This window comes from Megalobrama amblycephala, linkage group LG22, assembly GCF_018812025.1.
Source record: "Megalobrama amblycephala isolate DHTTF-2021 linkage group LG22, ASM1881202v1, whole genome shotgun sequence".
Taxonomy (NCBI): Eukaryota; Metazoa; Chordata; class Actinopteri; order Cypriniformes; family Xenocyprididae; genus Megalobrama; species Megalobrama amblycephala.
The window spans coordinates 16,304,332-16,326,639 of NC_063065.1; the positions used below are offsets into that span (position 1 = coordinate 16,304,332).

Here is a 22,308-nt window from a genome sequence, read left to right on the forward strand (position 1 = left end):
GCAAGCCGGCAGCACTCTTATTTTAATGCCTCTTTCTGAATTGTAGATATGTGGTATATTTTTCACCTGCCAGCGGTGGCTGTGACAAAAGTGCACCTCTGGGTGTCCTTACCTCAAGGTGTAGAACAAGGTAGCCTTTATGCAAAAGAATGACTTGAGAAGAGTGTATTATTCACAATTTGTCAGTCTGACCTTCATATTTTTCTCTCTTTTAATGAGCATTTTAACATGAATCCATGTCCATTTTTAGCTCTTTAGAGACTCCATTCTCTTGTTCTTTATTATCATGGATAGATGGAACTTAAAACAGGGAATAATCTTCTCATAAAGTATGTACTAAACAAGACTGGTTTTACTGGTTGTCTGCATGAGGGAACTCGACTTTAAATGTCTCTATAAAAGATCTATGAGTCTTTGGGCGTTTAATGGCCAGTCCTTATCTAGATTCAGCCAACATCTGGAGAATAGATTCAACCACTCAAATCCATAATAACACAGATGTACCACCACCAAGGCCAGTGCTTTTGAAATATAAGTACTCTTCATCTCATTTGCCTACGCCAACCCCATATCTGCCCCATATACCCCATATCTGCACACATATGATAAAGCTCATAAAAACATGTTTGTTTGGATTCTTACTGAACTGTTGTCTTCTTTATTTGCTTTATCTTGTAGGAAAACCCCTATATGTGCAACAACGAGTGTGACGCAGCCACAGACGAGCTGGCCCACCCACCTGAGCTCATGTTTGACTTTGAGGGCCGCAACCCCACCACCTTCTGGCAGTCCACCTCCTGGAAGAAATACCCTAAACCTCTGGCGGTCAACATAACCCTGTCGTGGAACAAGACCATTGAGCTGACCGACGACATTGTCATCACTTTTGAGTCAGGTCGGCCTGAGCAGATGGTTTTGGAGAAGTCTCTGGACTATGGACGTAGCTGGCAGCCCTACCAGTTCTATGCTACTGACTGCCTTGATGCTTTCACTATGGAGCCAAAGACGGTGAGAGACATTACCCAGCACACACTGCTGGACATTATCTGCACCGAGGAATATTCCCGAGGTTACGTGTGGAAGAACGACAAGACCGTGCGCTTCGAAATCAAAGACCGTTTCGCACTGTTCGCCGGGCCAAAGCTGCACAACATGGCCTCGCTGTATGGACAACTGGACACCACCAAGAACCTGAGAGACTTTTTCACCATTACTGACCTGCGCGTACGTCTGCTCAGGCCTGCCACAGGTGCCACCATGGTGGATGAGAACAACCTTTCCAGATACTTCTACGCCATCTCTGACATTAAAGTACATGGCAGGTAAGACATTTGGCTTAGTTGCTGCTGCAGTCAAATTTTGGTTGGAGTTTGATGCCCTTGGCTCTTTTTCTTTTTCATTTTCCTTACAATCCCTTTCTCATTCTGTAGTTCTGTGTATTGGGAGGCAGGGTAGATGTACTTTGCTTTATATTTTTAGGGGCATGTTTTATGCATAGGCTTGATTTATATAAACAGCTAGACAGAACTACAGTGTATAACACTTCTTCGGTTTTACAGTTAGTTTTAACAATGCAATAAAAAAGAGAACACTTCTGGGGGAAATATTTATTATAAGTGCAAATATGTATCTTGGGAATCAACATTGTTAACTACTATCCTCATTAACTCTTTGATTTCAGTGTGCCTCTTTTTCCACAATGAGAATTCGGAAAGCTTTCTTGGATTGTTCTTTATGTTTTGCAAAACTCTTTCATAGTCAGGACTTTTTGCAGCATTCTGAAATATACTTTCTAACTTGACGCCCTGTGATCAATCTCAAGACTGTGAAATTCACTGTTCTGACACCCAGGCTATAAACAGGAGTTCATTCTCTAATTATACACGTATCAGGGGCCATACCCGCCTCCATCTCATCTCACCTTTATATGTTCTTTCGTCTTAACAAGGAGACTAGATTAATTTCAGCATCTGTCCCTGCTCTTCCATTTCATTATTGTCTGAGGTCAACAATAAACATGATAATTCATTCTAAGAAAGCATATTTAATGTATCTAATGTACTGTTTTTTTAAAGGATTCACCAAAGTAATATCTCCCACACCAAATTAACCTGAGCATGCTAGATTAATATAAATAATATAATTATAATAACAATAGTGCAATAATAATTAAATAAATATAATTTAATAATAATAATCGTAATAAATATAGCTGCAAATAGCTATTAAGGGGCCAAGCACAAAAGAAGCAAACAAGGAAGCTAGCAGCAGACCAACAATGTCATAATGGACTATGATAGCAACTGAGACAAAGACACTGTATGTCAATTATGAAGTCAATCAGACCAACAGTACTGTAGTTAGAGCCAATTTCATGTTTTGTTCAATTAAGCGTGTCAAATTTGGTGAAAATATCTAATTTCGTTTAGGAGTTATAGACATTTATATGTATGAACACATAAAAAATTACCCACACCTGACTTCGATTGCATTTTTTTGCCACTTACTATCAAAATTTTGACATTTGGCCATTTGTGTTTAGTCAATGACCTATGTGTCCGTTTTGCCTATGGTGGTTTTGTCTCAATTGGATTAATGGTTTCTAGGCTATTATTGAATGTTGTTTAAACACTAAATCACAACGTTGCACTAACCATAAGGTGAAACCTAGTATGTTTGGTATTGTTGGAATCAGCAAGAATTCAGTAATACATGGAGATGGCTCCCATAAATAAAAGTCAACCACATCCAAAGTTATAAGCATGTGAATAAGTTTTTCACCACTACATGGTGCTGGTCCAGAACTTCTCATACTCCCTCAGGGCATCGTGGCGATGACCTATACGGAGTTTCGTAATTATACGTTTTTGAGTTCGTAAAATACAGCATTTTATTTCAAAATTCAAAATGGCCGACGCCAAAAATGGCCGATATAGGAAAATTGGATATCATTTAACTTTGACATTTGACTTTGGACAAACCATTCAGAAGTTATAAGCAAAAATAGCCATTTTTCGCATTTCCAGATCAGTAGGTGGCAAAACACAGCATATAACCTCAGGTCATGCTTGTGATGACATGGACCAAGTTTGGTCTAAATACATTAAAGCGTTAAAGAGATAGAGCCTTACATCTGTTTTCACAAGTGCTACGTAAAATTCGTTAGCATGTTTACCAATGAGTAATCAATCAATATTGTTTTATTATATGGAAATTAGACCACGAAGGAAAAGAAAGTCTTATCTACAGCAAATATCACATCAGAGTGTACAATGCTGTGTGTTGAGTGTGTGGATGTTTCTGAACGAGTTACTGGTTGTAGATGACAGTTGATCACAGAAGACTGTAAATTTAAAACCTCCCTCAAGGCTGTGTTCTCATTAATGGTGCACAGTGATGATCGGTGAGTGTCATCTCTGACGGATATTTATGAGAGCAGTGACTTGTAGTTTTGTTTCTAAAAAGGTAATCCAGAGTTCAGCAGCATGCTCGCTGTAGTGGCTTTTTCTCCGAGCCTCCCTGTCATGGAGAATCATGATTCATCTCCCTCCACATGCTCACAGGAAGCATACGCTCCTTCATCCCCTGAAATGTGTTCTGCCTCACAGTGCATGAGCCCCTAGAGTCTGGCAGGAGGCGGATGACCCCAAGCACCAAAATTCCTGATCTCAGAAGAGATTCAGTCTATATCGGTATGAAACAAAGGAGCCAAGATGCAGCCCTGGAACAGAGAGCTAAGTAGGTCAGCAAAATGAAAGAGAAAAGAGGAGAATATACACTTCAGACCTTTGTCGCACGCTTAAAGTTTGTTGTATGGAGATGCCGTAATGAATAATAATGATTTAAAATAATATTTAATTATGTATGTTTTGGAAGAGCAGATTGATATCTAATATTAGAAGTAACTATGGAGCGGTGACATTTTGTTTGTGTCAGAAACAGTTGAAAGAGAAAAAATGAGGCTGTCCTTTTTACATCTGAAGTGACTTTTAATGCTAAAAGCCCTGATGTGAACCTTATTAGATTATCTGACTTGAATGCTACCTTTCTGCTTACTAAATACTGCACAGTATATACTGTATACAGCTAGTTGCTTATATTTTAAAATATATTATATACTATTATAATCTATATATTCATAAATATAAGGCATTAAAAAGATTTTGATTACATTATCTTTATTATAATTATAATTATATTATATTTATTTTCCATTTTCAATTATATTTTTATGGCTGATATTACTTTTGGTTCATCCATCACACTGGAAATGGTAGTTCAAGTCAAGCACATTGCATTGTGAGATGCATTATTTCATGTAGTAAGCATTTTGCAAATGTAGTAGGTCACATCATTTGCATAATGTGCAGTGTATACATACTATATACTGCAGCAATAGTAAATAGTTTCTTTCTCTCCCTCTCAGTGTGAAAACTACATACAACACTTATTTCTCCCTTTCTTCACTTCTGTCCTTCCATGTCTTTCTTTTTTCCTTTACTCCATTCTTCATTCCCCCCTCCATCTGTGTTTGATCAATAGAGTGTAATTAAAGGAGGGATGAAGCAGGCTCCTGGAGGAACAGCTTGAGTCTGACTCTGTCTCCTCTGACACACTGCTGGCCCTCACTCATTCTGATGTATAATGTATGCATTATACATCAGCCTTCTCTCTCACTCAACTGTAATCTCTGCAGGAGAACTGAAGACTCCTACGGTTCCTGGTTAGCTTGCAGTGAAGACAAAGAGGGGTGTAAATGTCTCATTGAACAGCCATGTCTAAAAGACAATCTTTAGATTTTTGAATTACAACTGTGTTGCTGTCTTTTGAGATTAATGCATCTTTGTGTGCTACATGATAAACAGTTGGGACAGAAATTGAATTAGCAGATCTTACAGATCAGCATTAACTCTTCATTAAGTGTTTCAAGTAGTTTGCTGTTGGATGGGTCATTTAGTGTGTTGAGCAGGTCTTTTTCTCTGTCACTTTTATCAGCCGACCAGTACAGGCTTATTAACTGGTTGACATTTCACTACTGACTGAAAGAGGGGGTCTGTATATGGACCAATCACAATTGATTGTTTTTTGTTTGTTTGTTTGTTTGTTTGACATTTGATTTGCACTTATTAGTTGAATATATATCAGACATTGTATTGACAGCTAAAGTGGAGGGATCATGGCACTGGATTCAAACCTGCTGCTCTCCGAGAGTATGTGGTCACTGCTAATAATAATAATAATGTTTATTAATCATGTTGAAAATCCATTTCAAATGCTTTTAATAATAATTTAATTATTTTTATATCAAATTATTAATATTTATATTTAAATTATTATTATTTAATAATATTAAATATTTCAATAAAATATGTATTAAAGATAAAATTTAATAAACAAACATATAACAATAAAACAGTATTATCTATAGATGACAGATCTCTCTCTCTCTCTCTCTCTCTCTCTCTATATATATATATATATATATATATATATATATATACACACACACACAGTACATACTTCATCGTCTTTAGATTGTCTACATACATATATATATATATATATATATATATATATATATATATATATATATATATATATATTCTTTTTTCATCAAAAAAAAAAAATCATTGGTATTAAAAGATGAATGCATCGGTCATGTTAAAGAATGTTAAACTCCAATTCAAATGTTTTTCTGTTATCTGTGCAAAACCTTTGCATATTTAGTTAGGGCCGGATACAGTTGTCTCCCTCGGGGATCGATGATACGGTGATTGATCGCTTAATTGCGGTCCTCCTTGGCTGCTCGGACGGGCAGTCGTTTGCTGAGAAGTCAATGTGTTTTTCTCTTTTTTCTTTTTTTCCCAGCCTGCTTGGGCTGTGCTGAGGCCAGGAACCGGAGGACAGATAATCTATTTGTGCTAATTTCGAGATTCACCCCACACCCCCCGCCCCTTCCAGAATAAGTCATTCCACTCTGTATCTTCCTCTTGCCATCTCATGTGCTGTGCTCGGCACTTCAGCTCTTCCACATCAGCACATTTCATTGGTCCGGTCATCTGATGTTTCAGCAGTCTTCTGTTCCACATGCTCTTTCACCACAAAACTTAATCTAATCATGTTATAACCTCCCGGCCTCAAATGATTGCAATCCGATTTGCATTTCTGTGATTTTATTTAAAGTGTTTGATTTTGTGCTATTGTTACAGAGATTGAAGAATTCCAGTGCAACTTTTTATATTGGTTGATACAGACACTGATTTAGATATATTCCATTTGACCTCTTAACACCATTGACAGATCAGGAAGCTGCTGCCCAGGCAGTTAATCTGAGACTGTGTGTGTGTGTGTGTGTGTGTGTGTGTGTGTGTGTGTGTGTGTGTGTGTGTGTGTGTGTGTGTGTGTGTGTGTGTGTGTTTCTACTGTGAGAAACAGAATCGGAGCACAAGAGATCCAAATGATGAAGTGTAATTACACACCCAATTGATTCTGGCACCTCATTCATCATCCAGTCATCATGTTATTCACAAACGCCGTTTCCAGGCGTCAACTCAGCTAAGAAAACAATTTAATGTGTAAAAATACACACTTGACCCTGCAGATAGACAGCTGTTGTCACTGCATCCCTTGAGCCAACTCAAGAAATTCCAGCTCTTATTTTCAGTCTCGCAGAATTCACAGCCTGAATCAGTCGTCTCTCTCGCTGTTTAACTTGCTTTCTTGTGTTCTCATAAGAGTGCATTAGCTGACTTCTCCTTTCAGCGATTTGGGAGTTAAACCAAATGCAGGTGAAGGATTAATTCTCGCAATTCCTCAGAGTAGCTCTGCTCTCCCTGTGATTGATGAGTGCATTTAGTTGTTCTGTTCTCTGCATCTGATTATCTGTGTCCACATCTTCCTAAATCCTGACCTTGATTCTAGTCCATCTTCTGAAGACCACTGCCCTTTCTCAGCAGTCCTCATACACATTTTCTAAAGAGTTTTCAAGCTGGTGCTTGTTAGAACCCTTTTAAGAATATATGATTTTAAACTGTCTTAAAGGGACAGTTCACCCAAAAATGAAAATTATGTCATTAATTACTCACCCTCATTTCGTTCCAAACCTGTAAGACTTTTGTTCAGTTTTCAAAACACAAATGAAGGTCTTTCTGATGAAATCTGAGAGCTTTCTGTCAAAAAGTTCATAAAGATATTGTAAAACTAATCCATATGAATTAAGCGGTTTAGTCCAAATTTTCTGAAGATACACGATCGCTTTATATGATGAACTGATTTATTTTAAGCTTTTATTCACATAAACATTCATCAACACATACATCATTTCTAAATGGAAGCTCAAGCATGTTTGCTTGACGCGTGTGAGAACCAGTTCATTCTCATCAATATTTATCTTTTTTTTTTTTTTTTAGATTATAATAAACTATTCAATATGCACAGTTGTTTTACATTGTATGTCTTTTGTTCGTGCTATAATAATAGGTGTGTGACGAGACAGGTAGCTCACAAGATGAGACATGAGATTGAGCTCACGAGTACTAGGCGAGATGAGATTTTTACACAGTATTTTTAAGAAATCCTCACTGACAAAATACAAGACTAGAAAAATAGTCTGCAGGTGCATTTGAAATGTTTTAACTAATCATCTTGTTATAAATGTCATTTCAGTTCTACTTTCTAAATATGAATTACTATATACAATAAACAATACTCAAGCACTGTAAAAGGTTTTGCCACAAACTGAGCTTCTCTCCTGTATGATTTCATATGATACGCTTAGGCTCTGTTGTGCAACAAATTCTCCGCCATGGACTCGTCAGCCATCTTGTCACTTACTCTCGTCACGTGCACTACATATGACTGCTTGTGCTGGATGAGCTGGATGGAATTGAAGCAACCATTATCCAACTGAATTAAATGGTTTTTATTTATATAAAAAGCAAAATGACACTGGAGGTATAATTTAAATGCAGCGGTAGCATATTCTATCCTAATTTTACTCTCACACTCCGTCATGGCAATATTGTGAGACAGTTTTTCCCCTCGATCGAGAAATCCTGTCACATTTTAATCTCGAGAGATCTCGTCTCAACCCCATATAATAATAATAATAATATTTATTTATTTTTAGTAGTGGTAGTATTTGTATAGCATCTTTCATAGCAGCTGAAAGTATTTCACATGTCAAAATCTAAAAATGTAGTAAAAGAAAGCATACAAAAAATAAAAACAAGAATAGCAATGCAGTAAAGAGTAATTCTTTTTTTCTTTGCACAAACTTAATAGTATCTCTTTGTGGCTCATTTTCTCTGTTGTTCTTGAACAGGCAGTTGTAATTCTCAGAATGAATGAACAGCAGACAGGTAGCATCACTCAAGGAAATGGAAGGTGACACCTGGCTTGTCAGCCCTGTTACCATTAGACCTGCAGAAGCTCATTTAAAGCATCTTAACAAGTCGCAAACAGAAACACTGACACTCCTGCAGTCCAGAAAATCTCTCAGTTCATTTGTTTTGCTTTCACATGTCTTCCCCCTGTCTCTGCCTGACCTGTGCACTCTCTTTAACTTATTTACGGATAACAGATCTGCTTGTTGGTGTTTCACAGCCTGTGGTTTTCATCGGCTTTCATACAAAGAGCTTCACATATTGCCCAGCACTTCCTGTCTGAGCACATGGGGCTCACTGTTCTGTCTCTCTCCACCATCGCCTCCCCATAATAAGATACCCACTGCTTTGAGAGTTCCCCAAGCAGTGCACCTGCAGGCCGTGGAGGTAGAAAAAAATGAGGGAGAGAAGAGGAGAACGGTTGTGCGGCAAAACAGAAGCAGAATGTGCCGTATCTGGGTAGCCCAGCTGCCAGGTCCCAGATGTGTGCGCGTGTGCATGTGTGTGTGTCGTGCTGGGCTGATGCGTGACTGCCATGCTTGGTCAGAATTGAAAGGGGGAGGGCTAATCTCTCTCTGTTCCATGTGAATCGTTCTGCAGTTCACATGTTTAATTAGCTCCTGTTTGAAAAAATGCTGGTGTGCTCTTTGTTTGTCGGGCCAATTGATTTTATGAATTATAAAGGAGCAATTTATGATGGCAGACTAAATAAAGGCACCACTCTAGAGGAAACGTCCATCAAATATCACATTTTGTGGTGATATTTAAGGACTTAAGAGAGTGGGTATTTGTCATTTTTACATTCAGTGCATATTAGGGATGTCACAAGACTAAAATTTCAGTAGTTAATACCAATACCAATGCCAGTTGACCTTTAATATTAATTTTGTAATGAAAATCAACCATATAAATCTATTAATACAGTAACAAATGAATTAATTAAATATTATTTGAAAAGGTTTTTTTTCTTAAAAGTTTTTTTTTTTTTTTTTTTTTTGACCTACAAGCAAAAGCAAATACTTCTTGGTGTCAGATAGGAGCCTGTCAGTCACACAGTATATGAAGTCAGCACTCCTGACACTGCACATACATATATATATATATAAATGTATTTGTATCCTACTAGTACTTTTGACATTACTAGTGAATATGTGTCTATATATGTGATATATATTTGCATTAACTAGTGAATATGTGAATACTAGTGGATGAAACATCTTAGTTCTGTTCCAAACCCCAGTGAGCTACCTTGCTCCCTTTTAAGGCAGCATCCGAACTGAAATATTATCTCAAAAGTGATTGATTTGGAACACTCTAAATAGGCAGCAATTAATAAACTTAATTTTATATATATATATATATATATATATATATATATATATATATATATATATATATATATATATATATACTGAAAAGCACACAAATTGCATAATTATTTATACATATAATCATATAATCATATTTATAATCAATAGATGTCTTTTGTCATTGAGCATGTCAGTGAATTCTGGTGACTGCCTTATATTTGAAGTGCTGACTGAATTTTCAGTAAAATAAGGCATCTTAAAAGGCAGCATTTGTGTTGAGAATGATGTTTTAAAATACTGCCTTGAACTACTGTATAGGTAAATATCTCACTAGGTTTTGGAACAGAACTGATATAATTAAATTATATGAAAATTACTTGTTGCTTTGAGATCTGTAGATTCCATTGAATATTTGTGTATGTGTTTATTGTAAAGTCTGTCAGTGTTGTGGGTTGGGTGGTTTCTCCTTCACTTGTTTCACAGAAGGTGAAGTTTTGGTTGATGCACGAATAAACAAACACACACACACACACACACACACACACACACACACACACACACACACACACACACACACACACACCACTGATTTAAAATATGTATTTGAAAGTCCATCAAATAGAAAGCAAGCTCATGAGACAAAGTGTTCTCCTCATTAAAAAAAAAAAAAAAACCTCTACTCAACATTTCGTGGTTGCATTCCAGATTTCTCAGACCTGCAACCAGCAAGCCTAGTAAACATGCTGATAATTATTTCACCTGTTTGACATTAAGTAAGAAGAACGGCTGAACCACTCAGACTTATCAATAATGTAGCAGTCATCCAGAGACTGGGAAATGCATTCGCTTCTCCGTGAAGAGAATGTTATGTCTTTTGGGACTCTGCTGACTGACTGAGAACTGTGTTAATGATAACATGCTGAACGTTTGGATGCCTCTAGACACCCTTACTGATTACCAGCGACTACCTGATCCAGCACTTTCAGTCAGAGGAGAGACAGACCATAGCCTAGAGGGTGTTAGCAAACCAGTCTGCCTGTATTGTAAACTTTTTGACCTTTCTTAAACAATATACTCTGTTTAGACTGAAGACAGCAATTTATTTTAAAGAAGGCCAAATCGTAGCAAAAGTTTTCTTGCTATTTTGAAATAAAACCATTTGAATTACTTTGTGGACATACCATAATATATATATATATATTATTGTGTGTGTGTGTGTGTGTGTGTGTGTGTATACATTAAAGTATACACACACACATTTATATACAATGCCTATTCTGTCGAGAAACAAGGTGTTTTAGAAACAGATGCAGTGCAGTAGGAGCACTGCTACTCATTTCACATGCAATTAAAAATATATATCTCAAAATTAAGAGGGTGACATTTATTTGCAGTCGCTTTAAAAATAAAAACCTGCTGCTAATGTTTGATTTAAAAATGGTTTTAAAAAAAGAAGTGTTGACAACATCAAATATTAAAATTAATTAAATAAGCAGACATGTGAAAGGTGCTGTATATTTCAGTGTTCCTCTGCAATTTGCAGATCAGAGGCCCAGTGTGTTTACAAGCACAAATGTTGCACATATCGACTTTGAAATCAGTCATTTCATGTGTGCATTAAATGCAGTTGATGTGATCAGTGATTCGTGTATATTTTGTGAAAGTGCCTTGGCAATTAGTGTGAATATTTCTTGAGTGTCAGTGTGTACATGTGCCTGAATCACTGTTTAGAAGATGAACATTTCTCTCACACTGCCACAAAGAGTCCTTCCTCCCAAGCAGAGCTGATTTGCATTCCACTCACTCATACCGTCTCTGTCTGTGTCTCTCTCTTTATCTCTCTCTGACCTGATCACTCACAGATGGCACAGCCCTTATTCTGTTCCTCCTCCTTTACAAAGCGTTCAGCAAAGGAACGTGTGCAATCACTACACAAATGGATTAATTATGTGTTTCAGGGAAGAAAACCTCAGTGAATTCTTGTTGTATACAAACACAGTGTGAAAAACCAACACATGCAGACGTCCCTTGCCACAGACATGCGCAAATTCACATGCACATAAACACACACACACACACATGTATACACAGCTTAGCACCATAAGCAGGGCTGATACTGAGGTGATGGGAGGATTTTTACAGGGCAAAGCCATAGTGTTACCCCGGAAAGGCTGATCCCATTTAGAGGTTCCGACAAAATCCCTATCCCATTCATAGCCATTGACTGGAATAAAGCTATTAGCCTCCCTCCAGATTATCACTGTAACACAAGAATTATTATGTTAATGTGTCAAAATCAGGGTTAACTTTATGTCATTCCTTCTGAGGAGGAAAGTTTTGGCCCATTTTAGTCACTGTCTGGCTCCATACAAAGTCCATCCTAAACGTTAAGGCACATGATTACATCCATTGGGCCTCATTCATGAAACACAAGCAGAATTAATTTTGTGTAAATCATTCGTAAAGCCATTCTGAGAACTTCCGACATAATTTTTCAATTCATGCCAGTTTTCGTATCTTAAAAATGTTAGCTGGTACGAAAAACTATTTGTCTGCAAGTTTAACACTTTCATTGTTTTAGTTTTATTCTCTTTTGAGGTTTAAGAATAGGTTTAAGTCATAGATGTTGGAAAACGAACATGGATGGGTCCGGGATCATTGGATACACACTGCATCCCGGAAAGATGAGAGACATGTTTTTAGCCAAGTATGTTAAATCATTCCGTGAGTAATATCTTGTGATCAACGCAATATATTATGATTTTGGATTCATTTTAATCGTGAGAATCTGCTTTAAATAATGATGTGCATTTTCTATGACCTGTGCATTTTTCATTAAGTTATGACCACGTGAAATCTACATATTTACCTACATATCGGTCCCTTTCTCTATGTCAGAGGAAGTGACGTCGCCTGCGTCTGCGCAGTGCAAGTGAGACACAGGAAACGGAAATACTGCAAAATAATAATAATAACGTGACTAAACGAGACGAAATAACGTTATAACATTTTGTTTCATCTCGTTTTGGTTAATGAAAATGAAGAGACATTTTAGCATAGTTTTATTTTGTAATCCACATTTAGTCTTGTTTTTATTCGTCAACAATATTGCATTATACATTTAATTATCGTCATCGTCACATGACCAGCATTTATGTTGCGTCTCGTCTCGTTTTCGTCACGTGATAAAGGTTCGTTGACGACGATATTTAGTCATAATTTTCGTTGACGAAAGCAACACTAATTGTGGCAAAATGTTCAATTAATCGAGATTTTGATTTTAGGTCATATCGTCCAGCCCTACATTTAAAAATGCATATCAAATAGAAGAACATGTGTACAATGTATACTATTTTAGTTGATATTACTCTTGCCAAGCTCTCATTTTTGAGAAACACACGGTGACGGCAACACGGCTATGTGATTTGTGCTCAGTTCATTCATAAAGTTTACACTCATTCACTTCACACACTCATTATTGCTTAGTGATTTTAGAGGTTTATGTATACTATTGTGCTGTCCCCCAGCTCACCTGTTTTCCAGTAAACACGAGTGATTGTGTCAGCTGAATATTTTTTCTATTATTCATCAGAATTTTTCATTATTTGTTATTTGTTTTGAAGCCATTATCCGTGCCTTTCCGAATAAGGTATTCAGCTTCGGCCTCATCACTAGGCATGACCTATTTAATTAGTAAGGGGGGAGGGGGTGTCATGTCACTCATAATACGACTGTTGATGAATATCTATGAGTAATCCCCTCATTGACCTCACCTTCACTCAACATCTCTGCCTCTGATTACCCCACCCCAAACAATCTGACACACCCACCCACACATGCACATACAACATTCAAGTGTCACCCTGCTTAGATTACCGTGATGTTTCTTTCAATCACTATGCATGAAAAGCTTTTACATGCGTTATGAACATCTTTTATGTCTCAAGGTGGTTTGGCAAAAAATTGATGAGGTGCTTACATCTTACATTTCTCTCTCACTCTGGGCTGATGCCTGTTGTATGGGACAGATGATGACGCAAAGCGCTGTAGGATTCCGATCGCGAACTGCCCTCTGACCCCGGGCACATCTGTGCGGTTCAGGCCGCCTCTGATGATGGATTAAGAGTCTTTAATCAGAGCGTCTGGGGAGAACTTGGCAATCTGAGCCAGGCCAATTCACCAGCCCCATACAGCCATGCATCATTACAACACAGATATCCTCCGACCTCCACTTACCCGCCACCCTCAGACCCAACACATTAAGATTTAAATACATCCCTCATCCGCCACACTACACATTCAGCAATCGAAGAAGGTCACGAACCCTTGTTTTTCCAGAATGATAATACGGAAACACAATCTGTTTGCTACAGTGGTGTGAAAGGGACAGGAAACAAGACAACAGATTGGCTGTGTAAAGCCAGATTCGTGAGTTTTGTTTAAAACTAATTCCCGCAGCGATACTTCATCAGAGAGAGCCATGTCATCTGTATGGTCATGGCAGGCGTGTGGTGAGCTCGGCTGTCAGGCTTATAAGGGCTTTTCTGGTGCTTGCGCTGTAAGATTCTTTGTAAACCAGAATGAGGCTCTACAGATGAATAGGAAATTCTTTCTCTTCTTCTTTGCATTTTACAGTGATTTCAATGTCCTTTTTCAATTTTATCTTTCATACGCTACAGAACTGAATTAAAATGGTGTTTAGACTTTGATTATATTCTTGAATTTGAATTGTGGTATCAAAAAGAATTCAAATGTAAATGTAGGATGGATGGATAGATGGATGGATAGATAGATAGATAGATAGATAGATAGATAGATAGATAGATAGATAGATAGATAGATAGATAGATAGATAGATAGATAGATAGATAGATAGATAGATAGATAGATAGATAGATACTTTCATCATAATCAATTTTATGTTGAAGTATTTTGGTTAGATATGCTGCATTTACAAATACTACATTTTAGCTTTTCAGTCTTATTCTAGGATTGAGGATGCTAGAAAGCAATGAAACACACTTTGGTGTCTGTAAAGGTACACTCAAGGAGAAATGAAGGAATATTCTTATTTCATTTTAGCAGAATCTCCTTGACATTTATCTCAAACCCTCCCCAGACTGTGCCTTTATTACCGCCAGTATAATACACAAGTTTCATACAGCCTATTGATCTGTCATTTTTTAACTCGTTTTTTTATCAAGCTTCTTCATACTTTTATCTGTCTTTTTTGTTTATATCATGCATGTTTTACATGAGAAATACTTGAACAGAAAAAACTCGCCTGTGTCTTTAAATAAATTTTTGCAAAGTTTTATCATGTAATGTTACATCTTTTTGATTTACTAATTTTTGCATTTACTAATTTTGCATCTAAGCACATTATACAACAGTATACATCTCCCTTAGTACTCTTTTTTTTTTTTGCATGATGTCATACACCTGCACCCCAGCTCAATGTTCTAGATTTCAGATAAAGTTTCCAAGGATGTCTGACTTCATTTGGCATTCTATTGCACTTTCTCAAGTAGGAATTTTGAAATTCAGCAATTGAATGCAGCATTAGCCCAGAATAGATTTTGCCTCTCCAGTTTCTCCAGCTTTTCTTTATCTTGTGATTAGTTCACTGACCCCTGAATAATATGAATGTCTTGGGACTTACATTAACAATCTGTAATAGCTTGTGGCTGCTGCACAAAACAAAAGTAGGACGACTGAATGTTCTTTAAATTGTTAAATGAATTGTGGATATAGTGTTGTAATTTCAGTGGCAATGTTTGGCTTCAGGGTCATTCAGATTTATTCCAATTTAGCTCCTCACTGCATCCTGCTAACATTGTTATTTAGCAAATGTGAAGCCGTCTGATAATTGTAAGCCTAGAGCCTTAGACAACATCCACAGTCCTCTTTTCAAGTACAGAATATCCATTAAATATCCACCATGTCCACTTGAATTGTCATGTTTGTCACTCATTAGCGGTTGAGTGAGAAGATTAATGTGGTGCAGGTTGTACCAACTGTTTTTGTTTCATCTAGTTGAACCCAGAGGAGTCTGTTGGTTTCTCAGATGGTCATCTTTGGCTCCCCAAAGTATTAAGCTGTCCCTGAATCTAACTTCTCTTGCTGTCAAGTCCATGCAGTTTAGCAAAAAGCAATAGTTGCACAGATCTGTCTCGGAGAGATTGCACCTACTTCTCACTTCCTGTGCTGTGCTGCGGAGCAGTTGTCTGTGTTTGTCAGGAGGCAATTAGAGTCAGCACACAAGATGCCCTGTTTCATTTATCTCAGATTCAGAGTGTGGTGCGGTACTCAGGCCTCACCTTGTCAGCCTATGACACGCTACTGCTCACAGCCAATCACAAAGAGTCAGAACTGGCTGAAGTAATCACTTTACAGTGGGTGAAAAAGTAAACACTTTACAGAGAAGGGAAAATTTGTCTCTACCTTGATGGGGGAAAGGCTGATTAGTAATACTTGCTGGGCAGAGACATTTTAAAAAATAAAATAACACAAATCAAGTGAAGGGAAGTGAAGTATATAGAAAAGTGTGATGCAGTTCCATAAGAAAATGGGCTGCAATGTCTTTCTTAAAGGGATAGGTCTGTCATTAACTTACCCTCATGATGTTGCGAACCGACATGTTTTTGCCCATACAATGCATGTCAATGCGGTCCATTACTGGACCCCAGTGACTTTCATTGTATGCACAAAAAGAAGATAATTTCAGGAAAGGAAAAAGAAGAAAATTTGCTCCTCTTGTGTTTTACAGAAGAAAATCAGGTGCTAAAACAACAACTTGTAGATGGCCAAGTAGATCAGAACTTAGCAGATGGCCAAATAATTCTGATTTATTTGGCCATCTGCTAAGTTCTGATCTACTTGGCCATCTACAAGTAGATCAGAAAGAAACAAAAGTGTCTAAGAACTTGGCATCCTAAAAAGTGGAATCAGAACAGGGTTCTTTTTTTAAAAATTGGGAAAACAATTTTGAACCAGCTGTCTATCTAAAATATGGGAAACCTACAGGATTGCATCAACTGAGATGAGAAACAGTCAGGCCTTACTCAAAACCCCAAACCACCCTACATCAACCAATCCCATCATCAAAATTCAGCCAACATCTTCAAAAAATGGTAAACATGTTCAGATGCTCCTGAACAAAATTACTGAAGGATGTTAAAAGATAAAGATAAAGGATCGAAATGTAACACTGTGCTGGCCAGGATGTGTTAGTTTGAACAAAAGGATCCAAGTAACTGGATTTTTGAAAGCAGCACTGCCCAACACTGCAGTTTTCCCATCTGCTTCAAAAGTGCAGCCATTGTTCTTCGAAAAGCCCATGAAACTACACCTGAATGGCTACAGACCTGAGTTCTGCATTTAGACATTTGAGGACTCAAGTCCACCTCAGAACCATAGCACTTTGCCTTCAGTGCTAACAGTCTAACAGTGATCATATATTGTTCCAAACCAAATTATTTTCTTCCTTCTGCGGAACACAAAAGGTCATTTAAAAAGTTAAATGAATCCATATGACTTGTGCTCTCTCTTCCAAGTCTTCTAAAGCTGTGCGATACCCAGTTACTCAGTAACACTCTCATATTATTTATTTAAAGTTTGTTTGCCTCCTATCTTAATGATTTGCAAAATGGTTTTTATACACTGACATGAGCAAACAATTACTTTAGTGAGAGTTTTGACCTTGTTCTCTGTATTACAATAACACCTGCACATTTAATTGAACATAATTACTTCACTTACTTAGCTCACTCACAGGCCATTCTGTCTTTGCTTAGCCTGTTTTGGTTGGATCAGCATGCTTAGCCGTGCATGTGTAAGCTTCATTTGGAGATAATTGCTAATAATTATCCACTGATAAGTCAGTACAGCACAAGGCTGCTTGAGAACGGGGGCTGTTTTGTGGTCGGTTTTCTGAACTGGTGCGAGAGCAGATAAGATATGAATTGATGAAGATGAGCTCTTTTTTTCAAGAGGTCAGTTGTAAGGAGGACCATTTAAAGACTACGTGTTGTTTGTGCTTTCATTGTCAATCTTCTATTATTTTGAAGGTCACAGACTCCTGCTTCAGGCTAGGATTTCAAGATAAATAAATAAAACACTATAAGCATGTTCTGCCCCCTGCCTTTCAAGGAGGACTTTCTGCCTTTAAACTTTTTTGTTAGACTGAAAGCTGATTGAACAAAAACCTCCTTCATATTCTTCTTTGTAGCATGCTAGCCATCTGCACAATTTGACACAAGCGAAAAATGAAAATTCTGTCATCATTTACTCACCCTCATGTTGTTCAAACCCTGTATGCATTACTTCATTCTGTATATATATTAGGGCTGCTATGTAATAGTTGACTGACCGTCAACAAATCGAGTGCTAGTTGACCAAAATTGTATTATTGGCTTAGTCGCAGGAAAAAAAAATCCACAGGAAGTGACGAAATCACACACTCTGTGACGGACAGATCATTAACAGCTGGTCTATGTGGTAATTACAGTACATCAGGCAGGACATCCAAACGCTTGCCTATCATTCAACCTCAAATATGGGTTATCGTCTATTACATGTAAGTAGTAGCAACTTTACATGGCAACTTTACACTCTAACGTTAACCTAGAAAAATGTGCACTATTCAAGTGTTTTTGCGGAGAGTGAAAGCTGAATAGTAGTGTGCTTACAGCCTGACAGCTAACATGGAGGCGCCGGTGCAATCTGCTGTCTCTCTCTGTGAACTTGAGCACGTCAAAAATAAAAAGAACCAAAACTCCATGTAAACTTGCCTCACAGACATGAAAAATATATCTATAGAAAGTCAAATGTCTACTTTTAATGAACCAATTCAAATGGCAAACAAATTTTCTCAGGTTATGTAATCCGTATGAAATGTGCATATAGGCGCATAGCTACACTAATGCAGAGATTACTGTAGTCGAAAATACAGAAAACACTAGTTTATAAATTAATTACTAAAATGTTAAAGTAATCTCCTTGGAGCTTTCTCCCGACGCATTCATAATCATTACCAGTGTTGGGAGTAATGTGTTACAAAATCATGCATTACAGTAACATATTACTTTTTGCTGTAACGCAGTAGTGTAAGGCATTACTATCAATTTTCAGTAATATTTACCCAGTACATGTTCAGTAACGCTTGCGTTACAACACACTTTTAGCCCAAAATTAGCCCAGATTATTTTGATAGCGGCTGGTTCTGAAGTAGATCTGTCTGGAGAGCGCAGTTCATGGTTGCATATCAACAAGAGACGCCACGGTAACGCAACCGCTTTGGAAAGGAGGAGAAAGAGGCGCGGGCACGCTTTCCACGCGTTTTTAGACACGACATGTGAACGGCCCCTAATACTGTATTCTTTGCAAACAGCGACAACTTCGTTGCAGATAAGACACACCGGCTTTGCATTCACAAAACCAGGTAGGATGAATGCATAGTTGTCTTTCCATTCTTCTTTGTATGCCACATTTTTGCTATCAACTTTCCTCTTTTGACTCTTTGATAGTGTCATTTTCTCTCACCAGAGCTTAAATGTTAACATCACTCTGTACACAACGTAATAGCATACCTACAGCACGCAAACAATTTAAATAAATGCAGTTTAGTACGTGAGGATGCCAAGGAATAATTCTGAGTGTAAAAGTAGGCTAGTCAAATAATTATTACAATAAGTTAGGCTTCATTGTGTAACAAGCAAATAAAAATGATACACATTTATTATTCACAATATGGAAAGTGGAAATAAAACAGTTTGTTAAGAGCATGACTCAAACATGCCATTAATGGGCTTATTCAAGTCTCCTTTGACTATGTTCTTGTCCGCAAAATATTTTTTTGGTCTGATGCCAAACTTAATTGCCGACCCCTGCATTAAAGGATTAATCCACGTTCTAATAAAAATGTCCTGATAATTTACTTACCCCCATGTCATCCAAGATGTCCATGTCCTTCTTTCTTCAGTTGAAAAGAAATTAAGGTTTTTGATGAAAACATTCCAGGATTATTCTCCTTATAGTGGATTTCAATTGGCCCCAAACGGTTGAACGTCAAAATTACAGTTTCAGTGCAGCTTCAAAGGGCTTTACATGATCCCAGACGAGGAAGGGTCTTATCTAGTGAAACGATCTGTCATTTTCTTTAAAAAATGAAAATGTATATGCTTTATAGACACAAATGATTGCATCACAAGTGCTTCCACCAGACCGCAATTCCGTATTCTTCAAAAAGCTTACGCTGAATGTTCTACACCGTCCCTAATAAACGTACTAAAAAAAAAAAGAGCTGGCGCCGCGTTCATTCCGTAAGTTGAATAGGGAAGGTGTAGGACATTCAGCGTACACTTTTTGAAGAATATGACCGATCGTTTCACTAGATAAAGCCTCTTGAAGCTGCACTGAAATATCAAAATGTAATTTTGACCTTCAAATGTTTGGGGCCAATTGAAGTCCACTATAAGGACATGGACATCTTGGATGACATGGGAGTGAGTAAATTATCAGGAATTTTTTATTAGAAAGTGGACTTTAACAAATGAAAAATGCTGCAAGTAAGTTCTATTACCTGTTCGTGGTCAGTCAATGTGGCGTGTGGTGTCCAAGTTTGTAAGACTAAATGACAGCTTCTGATATATTTGTTTAGCGATTTATTTATTTCATCTCCCTCTCACTGGTGTAAATTTGTATTGTGTGACGTAGTCCAGTGAAGGCGTGTTTAGGGCAGGTTTTACCGGAGGGCCACGAGGCTACTGGCCTGACAGTGGAAACACGGCTAATGGGTGAAGATGGCAGAAGGAGACTGTACATTTGCGAGATGGACGTATGCGCATTACTTTGAGTTTGTCGGATAATCACTTTATACCTCTGTCATACTTATAACAGACTTGGATTGTTTGTGATTCTGTCTGTCATCCTTTCTTGCATTGTCTTGAGCCTTCATTTTGCCAATTATAAGCTATATTGTTAGTAGCTTGGATAGCCCACAGCCATTATGCTACAATATATCGCCCTCTACTGGATGGAAAATGCTCTGCAGTACATTTTGTCATTTTAGAATGTTAAGTTCTACCTCTGTAGTTATTTTGGTGAAAGTAACTCAAAAGTAATACAGGAGTTATGTAACGCATTACAATTCTGAGACTGTAATATTGTAAAGTAAAGAATTACTTTTAAATAACAGTAACAAATAATTTATAATGTATTAGTTTGGAAGTAACTTGCACAACACTGATCATTACTTTTGTCAGTGCGCTGCTTTAAGCTTCGTGCGTGTGCTTGAACACTGATTAGGCTATGTAGGCAATTAAGGCTCATTATTATGATTTATATGGTTTATTATAAAACATGCGATTAGTCGACTAATTGCTTAAAATTAACGACTACTAGTTGACCCGAAAAATCTTTAGTCGAGGGCTAAAATATATATATATTTTATCAACAAAACATTAACAAAAGTCATACAGGTTTGCAATGACATGTAAATAATATAAATAATGACAGAATTTAAATTTTTGGTTCAACTCTTCCTTAAACAACATTATAGACTGCTTTAGAAACTCACACAAACAAACTGCACATGCACTATAATCTTTTATCACAACAAGGCAGTGCTTGTAATGTAAATATGGCAAAGCCCTGGCTAAATTAAGACAGACAGTTTCTATGGTGGAGCCCTGGAGAGCAGCTTTGGCATTAAAGTCTAATTAAATATATATATTTTTTTTTTTACTGCACTTCTCCTTGAGGCAGCTATTCCACCTCATCTCCCCTGGTGACCAGACTGGAACGAGAATGTTTCGTCTCTGTTAGCGATGGTACCATGCCGACGGCAAAGAGACCCGGCAGGCCCTTGCTGTGTCCCCTTCATTACATCAGCAGCACAGCTCTGCCTCGTATCAACACCGTGATTAAAATGTTACTGGTGATAAGAGGATATGAAGGTCAAGCTACAAGAAGTGCAGCGTGGAATCTGAGACCTCCACCTGAACTGAACAAGAAGGGCTCATCAGAATTCCATGCATGCCTTTAACTCCTTGCAGCTTGATGGCTTTGTTTTGCTCGGTCGTTGGACCAGTCTTGTTAGTTAAGGCTAGCGAGCCATTCATTCTGAATAATACAACTACCTCATTGCCTACTGGAAATGTTGCATGCCCCTGTAAAACAGCCCGTTTTTTTAATGGTTTTTACTCTTGTGTAGTTTTAATATGTCTCAGAAGTCTATTACTTGCTGTTTATATGCAGTTTAATGACCCACCATAATATCAGTGACTAATTTGCATCATATGTCATTATTTGGTGGGAGATTTTATGTATGCAAGCTTACTGACATTTCACAGAAGCAACAGATTCATGCTTGGCTGACAGGTGCCACTTTTAAAGAGGATGCCCTAGAATCTTGAGATTTGACATGCCCTTCTGTTAAATTAAAAAAAAAAAAAAGATATATAATGAGATGCAAATTAGGGCGTCTGGAGAATAATGCCCCCTCATTTATTCTGTCCGTGTATACCTGCAGGGACTGAGCAGTCATTTGTCACTTCCAAACGTGATTCGGTGAATCACATTTATCAGCCCCTGCACGCACATCTCTTCGGACA

The 22,308-nt window shown here is 37.6% G+C and overlaps 1 protein-coding gene across 9 annotated transcripts in view; it reads left to right on the top strand.

The window, feature by feature from the left end:
• Positions 1 to 22,308, top strand: part of ntng1a (netrin g1a) — a 102,814-nt gene that overhangs the window by 52,815 nt on the left and 27,691 nt on the right. For all 9 annotated transcript variants that reach the window (XM_048174206.1, XM_048174205.1, XM_048174207.1 and 6 more), the window contains exon 3: positions 679 to 1,322. In XM_048174206.1, coding sequence (XP_048030163.1) covers positions 679 to 1,322 — 644 coding nt within the window. The remainder of the gene's footprint in view (positions 1 to 678; positions 1,323 to 22,308) is intronic.